Raw genomic sequence first — 17,653 nt, 5'->3', positions numbered from 1 at the left:
TTTACTATTGCTACAAATATACCCCAGCGACTTAAGACTGGTTTTGTGGTCCAGGGTCACATATTAATGCTGACAGTTGCATAACCAGAGGAAGACAGAAGACGTGACAACATCTGACATGACATCCAATGCCAGATTGGTAAGATGCAACATCTCATCTTCACAGAGAGAAGACTGTACAAAGTGTTTTAAAGTCTCAATACAGGCAAAGAAAATCACGATTGAAATTTTACTTATGTCTTAATTATTCTTTCCAAATAACACTGAGATTAAAAGGACAGACTCCTGCTTCTGAGATGTGAAGAAAAACATCTTAGTAATAAATGATTAAAAGCTTGTGCATATAAATGAGAAATATATAATCAGACTTAATTTTTTTTAATAAATTTACATTTCTAAAAAGTTAAAAAGTACATACAATTTAAAAAGAATAAATAAATACTAACAAATTAAATAAAAATAATACATTTAAATTTTATGATAATTAAGTAAACTTGATGCTTTCAGTGTGTTTGACTAATGAAAAACAGTTGATGTGTGTTTTGTTTGGATCAGACAATATTTGACTGAGATGCAACTATTATGGAAATGTGAGGATGCAAAAAAAAAATCTAAATATTGTGAAAATTGCCTTTAAAGTTGTCCAAATGAAGTTCAATGCATATTACTAATCAAAAATTAGGTAGGAAATGTAGAAAATATCTTCATGAAATATAATCTTTACTTAGGCTAATATACTAATGATTTTTGGCATAAAAGAAAAATTATCATTTTGACCCAGACAATGTATTTTTGGCTATTGCTACAAATATGCCCATGCTACTTAAGACTGGTTTTGTGCTTCAGGGTCACATATGAGTATTTATATGTAAAGATATAAACAAAAACAATAAGGCTATAATGTATTCAATATAAACAAAAAAATCGACAAATATTAATTAATTAAAAAATAATTCTTAAATGTAAGGCATTTATGTAATGTAAATATTTTTATACGTATATAAAGCCACTCTTTTATCACAAAAAAAACATGATATACGTTTAAAATATCCAGTTCATTACAGATTTATTGTATTTTGGCGTTTAGCATCACAATGTTCAAATCTTCACGCTGCACACAAAGGCTAAAGCGACTCATTCAAGCATATGCAGTTGTTTACGTAAAGCTTGTGATTGACAGTTGTGTGAATGTAAATCTCGCTCCTTTGATTTGCTGATAGCGCCCCACTTTGAGCCCGTTAGCCACGCCCCCCGCGCACTTTCAGCCAATCGCTGAAGAGCACGAAAAAACACGCATTGTTCAGCATAAATGCAAAGAGCAGCAGCAGGTTCACAGATACATAACACGCGGAGCTTCGGTTGGCTCGTTATACTGGGATCATTAGCGTATCGTTATTTATTTATAGTGTATTGTTGAATTAAAATAATTTATTTATTCTGTACTATGGGAAAAGAAAGCTTCTGGCTGCTGGTTATCGGATTTTCTGTTATTGCGAGCGAACCAATCTCCAACTCCACTGAAGAAGTGTTTGCAAGTAAGTTTTTGAGCATCAAATTGACTTAGATACAGCTATTAAGATGTGTATTTGTGTTTAATCTTCGGTTTACATTTCCTATTCAAAAAGTTATTGTATGTGAGAGTGTGAGAAACAATATTTGCAAAAAATAAAAGAAATAATTACATTGAAAATTATATATATATATGTTTTTTTACATTTTCAATGTAATTATCTATGATCAAAAATGTAATTTTATGTCTATATATATATATAAATATATATAATGTCTATAGAAAGCACATTATATACAGGTATATATATTTTTTTTAATTTTTTTCAAAACATTTTTTGCAAATATTCTAGATTTTTTAATCAGATAATTAAGTTTATTTATGTATTTATCAATGTAAAATTATGAAGAAATAAAATATAAATATTTGTTATAAATAATAATTGTTAGAAGTAAAAATAAGTTGAATAACTAAGTTGAGGCACTAAAATGACTAACTGGAAATACATATCTTTATATAGACAGGTCAAAGACACTAAGTGTAAAACAATAAGTGTAATACTGCTTTAAATTCTTGTTTTTTCCCAAAATAAATAAATATTCAAAAGTTTGCTTTTTTTGTTTGTTTTTCTGAGCACAAAATAAATATCATACATTTCCTTTAATTTACAGAAGACACCCACTAAAATGTCATTTAGTTTAACAATCTTGTCAGGCATTTTTACAACAAAAATCTATTTATTACATATTAAAAGACAAATTACTTTCCCAAATACTAATTAGTTGTAATTCTACTTTTTTTAAAAAATGTGCCACTATCCTAGGTTTTGCCCATTTGACAGATTTTTTTTTTACTAATTTAAAACATAATCAAATTGAACATTCTCCCTTATTCTTTTATATATTTTAATATGTACAAGTCAGAATAAACATGTTGTTTGAAGTTTTACATAAATATTGTTACACTGAATGACAATGTAACATTATTTTAACCAAATTTTGACATTTGATTCTCCAAAAACCTTTTTGAAAACTTAAAAGTAGACACTTTACTCATATTTAATGTGCTTTCTATAGACATAAAATATCTTTTGCAAATTTCTTTTGATGTGGACATCTTAACGTCTTTGACCCAGACACATATTAATGCTTATTTTGCAGTAAGAATGCATTGCAATCAACTGTATTTAAATAAACAGATACATGTGGAACTAGGAACAGGATCAGTGTTGTTGCATTTCTTATGATTTACTTAATCTGGTCATTGCATATACACTGATTCTAGGTCAGCAAAAAAAAAATAAATAAATAAATAAATAAATAAAATTCTGCAGTTTTACTTGATTGCCACAATACACACGGTTTTCAAAGCAGCTTTACAGAGAATAATGGCTTACAAGCCCCAGTGAGCAAAACCAAAGCCAACAGTGAAGAAAGTGGATGAAGAAATAACTTTCCTCCTCTGGATTTCACATGGCCTATATGTGACCCTGGACCACAAAACCAGTCACAAGGGTCAGTTTTTGGAAACTGAGATGTATACATCTCTGAAAGCTGAAGTTGTCCATTGATGACCTTGAAAATCTGGAATCTGAGAGTGCAAAAAAAAATCTAAATATTGAGAATATCGTCTTTAAAGTTGTCTAAATGAAGTTTTTAGCAATGCATATTACTAATCAAACAATTATTTTGATATAGTTACAGTAGGAAATAAAAAAAAATCTTCATGGACCATGATCTTTACTTAAGGTGAGACACTGCAGGTGAATAAAGTAAAAAAAAAAAATAACTAGTTATCACCTTACTTACCCAGATGATTGATTATGTTGATAATTGCAAACATTTTTTGTATTACAAGGTTTCTAAAATGTTAGGTTTAAATATTCAAAGGAGACATTCTTTAATGAAATGTGCACTAATTTGCATACATTTCTAGTGCAAAAATCTAAACACTGGATCAGGTCAGTTTTCAAAAAAAAATTTGACATAATGTCAAATGTTTTTACAGAGGGTATTTTGGGTATCTTATTTTATCACTCCATAATTAAAAAAAAAAAACCTAGAACAGACAGAAAACCATGTATTTTTAAGCATTTTTGGGGGAGCATATGTTGTATAAAATCAAGCAAATTATATATTAACAAATCGCTCTGTAAAAACCTTCAGGATATAGACAGGAATACAAATGTAAAATTTGGTGTGTGTAAGTGCTACTAAAGTGGAGATTTATGGCTCAAAAAGCCCCAAAATTTGACAGATGCATTAAAAAAAGTGTTTTTGCCTGCAGTGCATCCCCTTAATATCCTATGCCTTTAATGCCTTTTGGCATAAAAAAAAATAGATCATTAACTCATACAATGTATTTTTGGCTATTGCTGCAAATGTATGTACAAAGGTCACATATAATCAGTGTTGGGGGTTAATAATATTACTTTTAAACACATTACTTTTAAATTGACAAGAAAATATCTGAGTTACTTTTTCAAATAAGTAACGCCAGTTACTTTTTCCCCATTTATTGATTAAAAGCTCTCCTGTCCCCATGTTGAGAAAAATTGTGAGTAAGATGTTACTTTAGTTCTAGAATAAATGTGAACATGCATCAATTCATCTCACTCACTAAAAAACAGATACAGTATTCCTCAAAATGATTAAAACCAGTGAAATTCAACTCAGAATATGACGCAAACCTGCAATAATTAAATGTTAAATAATACAAATATCCTTTATGTATTTAATCCCATTTTATTAACCGATGTCTTTGCTGCCGACCTTCGATGATTCACTTCATCCATACTAATAAGCAAAAATTACTCAAGATAATCTAAAGAGTTTTTTTCTTCTGCGGTCTACTGTACAGACATGAATTTACTTTTCTCTAAGCCTGAGGTTTTTGCTGTAAAAACGCTTTTACATTTGCAAAAAAAATATAACTTTTTTTTATTAAAAACAAACAAGCATGTGACTAAGTAACATAATTAGTTACTTTTTTAGGGAGTAACTCAATGTTGTAATGCATTACTAGGGCTGGGCGATATGGCTGAAAACTATATCACGATATCAGTGTTTCATATCGGTCGATATCGATAATTATTGATATTTTTATGACCCATTTAAAATAAGGACCAGGAGAAAAATATATTACACTCAAGCATTTTTATTTTAAACTTTACCTGCCTCTGATCATTATCCCCTCAGTTATTAAGACAGAAATGTCAACAACCATGGAAAACTCAAATAATTAAAATGTAAACATAAGTCTAAAGTCACAATATACACTTAATTATCTCTTAATCCTCAATTCAAACCCCTTTCATTGGTCAATGAAGTGAATGGTCAAGCTAATGTATGGCCCAGAAGTACGGCTTGACCATAGGTCAGAGGTTGTTGCAAAGTATTTGGCTGATTATATTTTTTTCTGCACAGATTGCTGGTTGCCAGTAGCCAACATTACTTCTTTCTCGGTACTTCAGCCTATACTTTGTGTAATAAAAAAAATATTTATTTAAGTGAAAAAAAAAAAGTCCAAAACTTTCAACATTTTGAACAATAGGGCCCTACAATCTTTTTTTTTTTTTTTTCAGAAATTCTTGTTTTAATTTTTCTGATAATCAAATGAAAGCAAAATCACAGATTTATTTTTAAAAATAAAAATAAACGGAGCTTTGCTGTTAAAATTAATACATAGAAGAAAAATTATATTCAGTTAAAAAAAGGTTTAATAATAATAGTATTTTTGCAACAATTAAGTGGTGACTCTTTCTTTTATTTTTTTATCATATATATTGTTTTATGTAAATTATTTAAATGTGAACATATAAACACCTACATTATACTGTACAGTAATACAAGACTAATATTGTTCTGTTACATGTTAAACCGTACTTTTATTTTGACAGGTTGCCATGAAGTTTCAGTATGTAATACAGGATGAATGATGCTAGTTTCACTAATGAAACGGTAAAATTGACAAAAAGTGACACTCACAGCAGTTTTGGAGATGTATTGGAGTTTGTCTGTTCATGTGAGATGCAAAGGCCAAAAATTAGCGGGAGCGTCACGTGTGCAATATGCGTGTAGTGAAAATAAAACGTGTCTCCTCCATGATATAGAGGCAAACGGAATATGCAGGATTCTTATTGAAACGGTCTTTTTGCACTTCAGTTTTCACAGACACTAGTCCATATCGCGATCTGAATTAATTAACAGACCAACTTTTGATTTATTGGTCCAAAAATCGACGAATTCCGCGGCATTCCGCCCTATAGTAAAGTCCGTTTTTATGAATGGAGTCCGCGTCTGTGAGGAGACATTGTAAACGCGCGATCATGTAGAGACAGAAATCAAATGCCGTCGTGTAAATAAGATAAATAACATAAAGCTATTTAGTTTGTTTAATACAACAACATGGACCCGTTCTGTAGGAAAGATAACCTTAACTTCTATTGTGATCTGGCGCTATGAACTGAACGTTAAAGGGGGGCTGGGCGGGCCGACGAAGAATACAAAATATCGAACGTTTTATCGAACACATTTTATATTGATATCGATCTCTTGTCTATCGCGATATATATCGTTATCGTTTTATCGCCCAGCCCTATGCATTACTTTTAAAATTAACTTTCCCCAACACTGCATATAATGTCTAATACAGGCCAAAACTGACTACAGCACATTTATAATTAGATGCACATGCTAAAGTGTTATGATTTTAAATGTAAATGATATTAAAAGGTGCTGTTTGTTTCAGGTAACTCCACTCAGCTGTCAGTGGACTACAGTGACATCGAGTCCAAGTTCTCCATCAGAAACCCTGAATTCCCTGACGAGGATCTCTGTTATCTTGTCCCAGGACAACGGGACTCTCTTTCAGACTGTAACTTCAAAAATGATTCACAAACTTTTCTTATTATCCACGGATGGTCGGTGAGTTCACTGATGACAGTCAGAAAACACATGCAGTTTCTTTGTTTTTTTGCTCTAGTTCTACTGTGTAATAAATAATGTCTGTGTGATCTGTAGGTGGCGGGTCTGTTTGAGAGCTGGGTTTATAAACTGGTGACAGCTTTGTTTGAACGTGAACCCAGTGCTAATGTGATTGTTGTGGACTGGCTGGATCGGGCCAACAAACACTACCCCAAATCAGCTGAAAACACCAGACTGGTGGGGGCCGATGTGGCCAAGTTTGTCAACTGGCTGGAGGTACGCAGAGAAAAACATTGTTAGCATTGTTCATTTTACTGCTGGAGCATTTTTGTAGTGACAGTCAACCGAATGTTACCTCACATCACTACTGTGACAAAAAAAACAAAAACAAAAACATGTTCAGGTCAAAAAAAAAAAAAAAAAAGATAATGACTTTTATTTTTACAAAACTCAGGAAATAAATAAATAAATAAACAATGAATTTATGAATGAAGAAGATTGAGCGATTTGAAATTATTATGGAAATTAAGCCCAGGGTTATTATTGTTAACCAAATAATAATTATTGTTAAAAATAAAAACAAGTAAAAAGTCAATTGAAAAAAAGCTGAAATATTAGATTAAACTAATGTTGGAACTGAATGAATTTAATATAAGAATGAGTTGAAGCTCTAAAATTACAAATGAAATGGATGAATAAAACTCTAAACTGAACTAAAACTAAACTGAAAACAAAACAAAAACAAATAGTATTATTTAAAAACAATCAAAAACACAATGACTAAAACTACAACTATTAAAAACATGTTCTGAAATAAAAGATGTATTTTAGATGAAAAACTAAATTTAAATTAGAAATGTTAGAAATGTTACCCTGGCACTAAAATTACTAAAGCTGAACTAAAACTACATAGTAATATAACAAAAAATGAATGAAAGCACATAAAAAATATAATAAGCTCAATAAGTACGTAAAGAAGTCAGTCAAAAGTTTTTAAACAGTAAGATTTTTAAAGAAGTCTCTTCTGCTCACCAAGCCTGCATTTATTTGACCCAAAATACAGCAAAAACTATTTAAAATAACTGCTTCCTATTTGAATATATATTAAAATGTAATTTATTCATGACATCAAAGCTACATTTTCAGCATTATTACTTCAGTCTCATATCATTCTGATATTGATTTGCTGTTCAAGAAACATTAATTAGTATTATTATCTATATTTAAAACAGTTAAGTACATTTTTTTAAGATTCTTTAATGAATAGAAAGATCCAAAGATCAGCATTTACCTGAAATAAAAAGCTTTTGTAACATTATATACTATACCATTCAAAAGCTTGGAGTCAGTATATTTTTTTGTTTGTTTGTTTATTGGAAAGAACGTATAGAAAGTAAAGTAATGCTTTTATTTAGCAAGGATGCCTTAAATAGATCAAATGTGATGATGAAGACAAGTATAATGTTGCAAAACATTTCTATTTCAAATAAATGCTTTTCTTCTGAACTTTCTATTCATCAAAGAAACCTGAAAAAATTATACTCTGCAGTTTTCAACATAATAATAATTATAATACATTTTAATTTTAATTTTAATTTTTTTTTGAGCAGCAAATCAGAATATTAGAATAATTTCTAAAGGATCATGTGACTGGAGTAATGATGCAAAAAATTCAGCTTTGAAATGACAGGAATAAATTACATTTTGAAATATATTTAAATAACTGTTATTTTAAACAGTACAAATATTTCAAAAATGTTACTGTTTTTGCTCTACTCTGGATCAGATAAATAAAAAAAGACTTTAAACTCTAAAAAACACTGGTAGTGTATATTAATAATCATATAAGTACTAAAATAATACTGATCCACCTCAATTATCAGCAATACAGAAGACCTTAAAAGACTCCTAATGTTTTCAAATTGGAGTGAAATATGAACCAGACATGTTCTTGACAGGTTTTATAAGATTAACCCATTTATTTCTGTGTTTTTGTAAAGGAGTTGAACTTTCCGCTAGAAAAAGTGCATCTTTTAGGCTACAGTCTGGGTGCGCATGTGGCCGGCGTCGCAGGAAACCTCACCAACAACAAAGTCAACAGAATCACTGGTAGGAAGCCCCTCATTTCCTAATCAAATGTATACATTTAAACAGGATATTCTGCTCTTTAAAACTCAGAAGCAACTTTGTCAGATGTTTGTTTGTTCTAAAATTCCTTAGTAGAATCTAAGGTCCAACTTTACATTAGGTGGCCTTAACAACTATGCACTTACATTTAAAATTAATAATTTGGTACAGTGTACTTATTGTGTACATACATGTTTTTACATTGTATTTATATATTTTTAAAAACCTATATGTAATTACATTTGTAATTAATTTCTGTAATTACCACTGTTGAACCAACCCTTACATCCTAACCCACCCTTAAACCTATCCATACCACCAAACCTGCCTCTAACCTTACCCATATCCAACCTTAATAGAAGCAAAAGTGTTTTGCAATGCAATATGACCACATTAAGGACATTGTACTTTAAGTACATAATAATTAAGGCCACCTAATATAAAGTGTGACCGAATCTAAACAGACAAAATTGAGTCATATAAGAGTTCAGAGCTATTGAAAGTTGTTTATTTTTCAGGTCTGGACCCGGCGGGCCCCAGCTTTGAGAATGCGGACAGTCTGAGGCGTCTATCACCTGATGATGCCACCTTTGTGGACGTCCTGCACACAAACACCAGGGGCTCGCCGGACCTCAGCATCGGCATCCAGAGACCTGTGGGTCACGTGGATATTTACCCCAATGGAGGAACCTTCCAGCCGGGCTGCAGCATTCAAAACACCATGAAGCTCATCGCCACCTACGGCATTTACAGTATGTATGGTTACTGCATCGTTAGCTTATTTTAGTACCTTCGCTCAAAAGTTTGGGTTCAGTACGATTTGTAATGTATTTTAAAAAAGATTCTAAATGCTCATCAAGGCTGCATTTATTTATTCAAAAATACAGAAAAAAGTTTATTGTTGTACATATTATTATGATGTAAAATAACGTTCTTCTATTTTTAATACACATTAAAAATCTAATTTATTTTTGTGATCAAAGCTGAATTTTTCAGTATCATTGCTCCAGTCTTCAGTGTCACATCCTTCAGAAATCTTTAATATTTTACATTTATTATCAATGTTGGAAACAGTTGTCTTGCTTAACATTTTTTGGAACCTGTGATACTTTTTTTCAATATTCTTTGATGAATAAAACGTTAAAAAGAACAGCATTTATTTAAAAGAGAAACCTTTTCTAATAATATACACTACTGTTCAAAAGTTTGGGATCAGTATGTTTTTTTTATGTATTTTAAATATGTTTCTAATGCTCAGAAAAAAGTTTAATATTGTAAAAATAATTTACGATGTAAAATAACATTTTTCTATTTGAATACATTAAAAATATAATTTATTTTTTGTGATCAAACCTACATTTTTCAGCATCATTACTCCAGTCTTCAGTGTCACATAATCCTTCAGAATTCATTCTAATATGCTGATTTATTATCAATGTTGGAAACGGTTGTATTGCTTAACATTTTTTGGAACATGTGATACTTTTTTCAAGATTCTTTGATAAATAAAATGTTAAAAAGGACAGCATTTATTTAAAATAGAAATCTAACCCTTTCTAAAAAGAAAAAGAAGTAGTAAAAATAAATTTAAAATTTACCTATTATCCTATTAAAAATAATTTCTAATTGAAATAAAGCTGAAATAAAATATCAGTTTACATAGAAAACTTAAAAATGAGACATGTTGCCTTGGCAACTATCTGCAAAAAAAAAAAGTTAAAAAGAAATCTAAAAAGCTAAACTTTTACTAAACTAAAACTTAAAAAAAAAAAAAAAACAAAGCTGAAGAAAAATACCTTAAATGAAAATTTTAATTGTTGTTTGGACTACAAACTGAAATAAACTGAAGTGCTAAAATAACTAAAACTGAAACATAAATTAAAGCTAGAAAGAAATAAAAAAATTATGAAAGTGCCTAATAAAGTTGATAATAAATCAGCATATTAGAATGATTTCTGAAAAATCATGTGACACTGAATATCATCTGACCTCTGATCTCTATCAGACATGGACCAGATCGTCAAATGCTCGCATGAGCGCTCCATACACCTGTTCATCGACTCGCTGGTGAACCGGGCGTACCAGAGCTGGGCGTATCGCTGCAGCTCCAAAGACGCCTTCAATAAGGGCCTGTGTCTGAGCTGCCGCAAGAACCGCTGCAACAAACTCGGCTACAACGTCAACAAGATCCGCAGCGCCAGAAGCGCAAAGATGTACCTCAAGACCCGCGACATTATGCCCTTTAAGGGTGAGCCAGAAATCACACAGAAAGTGCATTACAAATCTACAGTCGTGGCCAAAAGTTTTGAGAATTACATAAATATTGGAAACTGGAAAAGTTGCTGCTTAAGTTTTTATAATAGCAATTTGCATATACTCCAGAATGTTATGAAGAGTGATCAGATGAATTACATAGTCCTTCTTTGCCATGAAAATTGACTTAATCCCGAAAAAAAAAACGTTCCACTGCATTGTTAAGAAGGCTTCAGGGCGTCCAAGAAAGTCCAGCAAGCGCCAGGATGGTCTCCTAAAGAGGATTGAGCTGCGGGATCGGAGAGTGGCACCAGTGCAGAGCTTGCTCAGGAATGGCAGCAGGCAGGTGTGAGCGCATCTGACGCACAGTGAGGCCAAGACTTTTGGAAGATGGCCTGGTGTCAAGAAGGGCAGCAAAGAAGCCACTTCTCTCCAAAAAAACATCAGGGACAGATTGATCTTCTGCAAAAAGTATGGCGAATGGACTGCTGAGGACTGGGGCAAAGTCATATTCTCTGATGAAGCCTCTTTCTGATTGTTTGGGGCATCTGGAAAAAGGCTTGTCCGGAGAAGAAAAGGTGAGCGCTACCATCAGTCCTGTGTCATGCCAACAGTAAAGCATCCTGAGACCATTCATGTGTGGGGTTGCTTCTCATCCAAGGGAGTGGGCTCACTCACAATTTTGCCCAAAAACACAGCCATGAATAAAGAATGGTACCAAAACACCCTCCAACAGCAACTTCTTCCAACAATCCAACAACAGTTTGGTGAAGAACAATGCATTTTCCAGCACGATGGAGCACCGTGTCATAAGGCAAAAGTGATAACTAAGTGGCTCAGGGACCAAAACGTTGAAATTTTGGGTCCATGGCCTGGAAACTCCCCCAGATCTTAATCCCATTGAGAACTTGTGGTCAATCCTCAAGAGGCGGGTGGACAAACAAAAACCCACTAATTCTGACAAACTCCAAGAAGTGATTATGAAAGAATGGGTTGCTATCAGTCAGGATTTGGCCCAGAAGTTGATTGAGAGCATGCCCAGTCAAATTGCAGAGGTCCTGAAAAAGAAGGGCCAACACTGCAAATACTGACTCTTTGCATAAATGGCATGTAATTGTCGATAAAAGCCTTTGAAACGTATGAAGTGCTTGTAATTATATTTCAGTACATCACAGAAACAACTGAAACAAAGATCTAAAAGCAGTTGAGCAGCAAACTTTGTGAAAACTAATATTTGTGTCATTCTCAAAACTTTTGGCCACGACTGTACATCTAGTTTGTACTTCTATGAGTTTTTATATTAATTTCTTTTATCATCCTACAGTGTTTCATTACCAGATTAAAGTGCATCTTTTTAGCGATAAAAACATGACTTTACTGGAGCAGCCAATGAAAGTGTCTCTGTTTGGGACGACCGACGAGAGGGACGACATCTCTGTCACTGTGTGAGTTGCCTTATTTTAATATTTTAGTTGCTTTATTTTTAATTAAATGAATGGACTATATTTTAGTTTGATAATGTTTATTTATTTATTTATTTTTTTGTATTTTAGGACGTTTTAAATTATATTTATAGAATAGTTGTTATGCATTTAGTACCTGTTATAACCACTTTTTGAGCATAGGCATAAAAATGAAAATCTCGAATGCTTTGGATCTCTTTTTAATGAAGAAATTCAGCAAATTGTTGGTGAAGTAAAAAAAAAATTATAAATAAATAAAATAAAATAAAGCAAAAAAAGTTAATATGAGTTTCATTTATTATTATTACAAAAAAGTATATAAAATAAATATATTGTATATGTATATATTTAATATATTTTATTTAATATATTTTATATTTTTTATATAATTACAGTTTTCATATATTTTATATAAATTATAATAACAATAATAATTATAATTGTTATTATTTTTAATTTATTTTATTTTTTATATGAAAAATATATTTTACAAAACATGTTTTACTCTAAAACTGCATGAAAATCATAAATCCAAACATGTTCCAAATTTGAGGTTAATATCGGTTTTCAATAAGATTGTGTTTGGACAAAGTACCAAACGTTTCCGCTAGATGAAATTTGCTTCCCATTAATTACAATGCTGTCTATATATATATGTATATTATGTATTTATATGTGTATATATACACACACAAAGATACACACTACTGATTTTTCTACATTTTTGAAAAAGTCTCTTTTGCTCACCAAGGCTGCATTTATTTGATAAAAAATACATTAAAAACAGCAATAATCTGAAAAAGTATTACAATTTATAATAACTGATTTCTACTGCAATATATTTTAAAATGTAATTTATTCCTGTGATGCAAAGCTGAATTTTCAACATCATTCGTCCAGTCGTGTCACATGATCCTTCAGAAATCATTCTAATATGCTGATTTAAAGATATTTTAAGATTTTAAAGAGATAAATCATTATTTAAAAACAATGTTCAAAGTGTCTAAATGTCATTAGATACAAAACACCAAAGCAATTTTAAAGAAAGTTAAAAATGGCACTAAACTGGGACACTAATATGAAAACATGTCTGATTGTTTTCCCGCAGGCCTAGCATGAGCACCAACAGCACCATCTCTTTCCTCCTGACGTCTGACAAAGACATCGGTGAGTTGCTGATGCTGAACTTACATTGGGAGAAAGACTCGTATCTCTACGGCTTCTTCAGCACCAATCAGTTCACGATCCGCCGAATTAGGATCAAATCTGGAGAAACGCAGTCTAAGTGAGTCACACTATTGCACATGAATTAGTTGCTATTAGTGAGTTAAAGTCATAAATGTGTCAGTAAGATACTTTTATTCAGTGCATTAAACAATGCATTGCATTAATCAAAAATGACTGTAAAGACAAATATTAGTAATATCACAAAAGATTTCTATTTCAAAGAAATGCTGTTCTTTTGAACCTATCCCAGGGTTTTCTACATGTACTGTAAAAGAACTTTCAAGGGTTTTTCCAAGCACTACTTTTTTGAAATTGTAAAAATATTTCACAATTTTACTTGTTTTATTGTATTTTTGTTCAAATAAATGCAGCTTTGGTGAGCAGAAGAGATGCTTTCAAAAACATTAAAAAAAGTGGTACTGAAAGTAGTATGTACATATAAAAATCTAAAACTGCAAAACCTGGAGATCAAAATAATGACTGAAAAATATATATTTTTTCTTTTGTAGGCTAAAATTCAGACCCAAAGAAGGCGAATTTGGCTCTCTTGTTCAGGGTGGAGACGCTGTTGTGTTTGTGAAGTCTGGCGAGACGCCGAAGAGCAGGAGAGAGCAGAGGTAAAGACACTTCACTTTCTTTTAGTCTAATGTCATTATCTTCATATATTAAACTTTCTTTTTTGTTTCTTTTTCTGTTTCTGAATTTTCAGGCAGCACAGATTGAAACATCATGGGAGCTTCTTCAAACAGGGCATCAATGACGCAACCATAGATATGAGTAAAGAACCGAGATCTTCAACAGAGATCAATATAGAAAGCACAAAACCAAACACAGCTCAGGTCAACACTACAAACGCTTTGTGAATTTATGTCATCAGCACTAGATGTACTACAGTGCGTACGGAAAGTATTCAGACCCCCTAAAATGTTTCACTCTTTGTTATATTGCAGCCATTTGCTGAAATGATTTAAGTTCATTTTGTTTCCTCATTAATGTACACACAGCACCCCATATTGACAGAAAAACACAGAGTTGTTGACATTTTGCAGATTTATTAAAAAAGAAAAACTGAAATATCACATGGTCCTAGGTATTCAGACCCTTTGCTCAGTATTTAGTAGAAGCACCCTTCTGATCTAATACAGCCATGAGTCTTTTTGGCAAAGTTGCAACTAGTTTTTCACACCTGGATTTTGGGATCCTCTGCCATTCCTCCTCGCAGATCCTCTCCAGTTCTGTCAGGTCGAATGGTAAACGTTGGCGGTCAGCCATTTTTAGGTCTCTCCAGAGATGCTCAATTGGGTTTAAGTCAGGGCTCTGGCTGGGCCATTCAAGAACAGTCACAGAGTTGTTGTGAAGCCACTCCTTCGTTCTTTTAGCTGTGTGCTTAGGGTCATTGTCTTGTTGGAAGGTAAACCTTCGGCCCAGTCTGAGGTCCTGAGCACTCTGGAGGAGGTTTTCGTCCTGGAGGATATCCCTGTACTTGGCCGCATTCATCTTTCCCTCGATTGCAACCAGTCGTCCTGTCCCTGCAGCTGAAAAACACCCCCACAGTATGATGCTGCCACCACCATGCTTCACTGTTGGGACTGTATTGGACAGGTGATGAGCAGTGCCTGGTTTTTTCCACACATGCCGTTTAGAATTAAGGCCAAAAAGTTCTATCTTGTTCTCATCAGACCAGAGAATCTTATTTCTCACCATCTTGGAGTCCTTCAGGTGTTTTTTAGCAAACTCCATGCGGGCTTTCGTGTGTCTTGCGCTGAGGAGAGGCTTCCGTCGGGCCACTCTGCCATAAAGCCCCGACTGGTGGAGGACTGCAGTGATGGTTGACTTTCTACAACTTTCTCCCATCTCCCGACTGCATCTCTGGAGTTCAGCCACAGTGATCTTTGGGTTCTTCTTTACCTCTTTCACCAAGGCTCTTCTCCCCCAATAGCTCAGTTTGGCTGGATGGACAGCTCTAGGAAGGATTCTGGTCATCCCAAAAGCTTCCATTTAATGATTAAACCTTAAGTGCAGTAGACAACCTTGGCCAGGTCTGTGCCTTGCCACAATTCTGTCTCTGAGCTCTTCAGGCAGTTCCTTTGACCTCATGATTCTCATTTGCTCTGACATGCACTGTGAGCTGTAAGGTCTTATATAGACAGGTGTGTGGCTTTCCTAATCAAGTCCAGTCAGTATAATCAAACACAGCTGGACTCAAATGAAGGTGTAGAACCATCTCAAGGATGATCAGAAGAAATGGACAGCACCTGAGTTAAATATATGAGTGTCACAGCAAAGGGTCTGAATACTTAGGACCATGTGATATTTCAGTTTTTCTTTTTTAATAAATCTGCAAAAATGTCAACAATTCTGTGTTTTTCTGTCAATATGGGGTGCTGTGTGTACATTAATGAGGGGAAAAAATGAAATTCAGTGATTTCAGCAAATGGCTGCAATATAACAAAGCGTGAAACATTTAAGGGGGTCTGAATACTTTCCGTACCCACTGTATATCTGAATGTTTTCATTTTATGTGAATGTAGGCTTGTAAATTTAGCAAATTTCCAGGTTACATTTACATCCCAAACTCAAAAGAAAAGAACAAAAACTACATATTAGTGTAGGAAAATATTGTATATTAAAAACAAATCTTCATGACTGTAATTTGTTGTAAACAGTCATTTTTACTGTTAGCTAATTAACAAATGACAGTTAAGCATAAAAAATCCCAATCTTTCTAAAAGTAAAGTTTAGACTTGAATGCAAAATATAATTTCTTATTTCTTCCTTTTGGTTTTGGGGTTAAATAGGATCTTCATGTACTGTGTATAAAATTATTAAGCATAAATCCAGCTTGATAGATTCACTAATTTATAGTTCACAGAATAGATTTAGTTTTAAACATCAATCATAAATAAGTCAAGATAAAAATAACTAACACATAAAGCATGTATATGTGACCCTGGACCACAAAACCAAAACTGTATATTTGTAGCAATAGCCAAAAATACACTGTATGGGTCTTTTATGCCAAAAATCATTAGGATATTAAGTTAAGATCATGTTCCATGAAGATATTGTAAATGTCCTACAGTAAATATATTAAAACTTAATTTTTGCTTAGTAATATGTATTACTAAGAACTTCATTTGGACAACTTTAAAGGCAATTTTAGATTTTTTTGCACCCTGTATAAATCTCAGTTTCATAAAATTGACCCTTATGACTGTCCAGGGTCACATAAATGATAACCTTAGTGATAGTGGTTCATACACTTTCAGCAGCTGTAGATCAATAATATAAACTGTGATCTGAAACTACAGCTACCTCAAGTTTAGCAAAACACAATTTAACATTCCAATCATGGATTTAAAATGGATGATTCATATTATTTTCACATCAACAAACAATGCATTTTTTTTTCTTTTTAGTTTTTTGTTTGTCTGTTTGTTTGTTTGTTTGTGAATATTTCAAGTACTGTTTTTAGTGGAGGTACAATCAGTTTGTACAGTTAGTCCAGCTATAATTATCCATTTTTAACCTGGGACATTATTTACAAGTTATATTTTTATCATGCACAAATTGAATTGAAATGCCTGGCAATGTGAACTAACAATGACAAATGACTTGCTGAAAGCATCTTGTGTATTTCTGTAACCCGCTGTATGATATCTGAAGTGTATATAGGTTTGATATAGGTTTGATATATGGGTTTGATTATTATAATCACTACATATATTTGTAAATGTATCTGATTCAATATTACTCTATGATTGAATAGTCATTTTAGAACTACTAAATGCCTTTCAATAACCTGCACATAAAATTCTTTATACAAAACTTTATTTGACTGTAATTTTTTTTAAGTGTTTTTCAAGGTTTAGCTAATTTCTCTGTCCTCAAAATATGCTTAAGTAGTTATATACACATACACACATGGTCTTCTAGGAAAACTGGAACTAAAATAAAACTTTCCATGATGTCTAAACGTATGCGCCAAATATTTAACATGCTGATGATTGAAGTGAACCCAAATGCCCTCATATCTGTCCTTCAGATGGGTTTACTAAAAAATAGGGGAAAGTTCAAGCTGAGTACAGCTTGTGTGTTTGTGTGTGTTTGCACACAGAGGGGTAAAATAAGCATTCAAGGTAACACAC

General features: G+C 32.6%; 1 protein-coding gene across 1 annotated transcript; it reads left to right on the top strand.

The window, feature by feature from the left end:
- Positions 1-1,337: 1,337 nt before the first annotated feature.
- Positions 1,338-17,338, top strand: LOC141343564 (lipoprotein lipase-like). The gene is made up of 10 exons (XM_073848130.1): positions 1,338-1,535; positions 6,260-6,435; positions 6,532-6,711; positions 8,436-8,544; positions 9,081-9,314; positions 10,568-10,810; positions 12,140-12,260; positions 13,387-13,563; positions 14,015-14,122; positions 14,215-17,338. Exons 1-10 carry the CDS (start codon positions 1,445-1,447, stop codon positions 14,366-14,368), a joined length of 1,593 nt encoding a protein of 530 aa, XP_073704231.1. The 5' UTR covers positions 1,338-1,444; the 3' UTR covers positions 14,369-17,338.
- The last annotated feature ends 315 nt before the right edge of the window (positions 17,339-17,653 follow it).

This window comes from Garra rufa, chromosome 10, assembly GCF_049309525.1.
Source record: "Garra rufa chromosome 10, GarRuf1.0, whole genome shotgun sequence".
NCBI classification, from domain to species: domain Eukaryota; kingdom Metazoa; phylum Chordata; class Actinopteri; order Cypriniformes; family Cyprinidae; genus Garra; species Garra rufa.
Note: the sequence above shows the minus strand (reverse complement) of the source record. Positions and strands in the feature narration are given on the sequence as shown.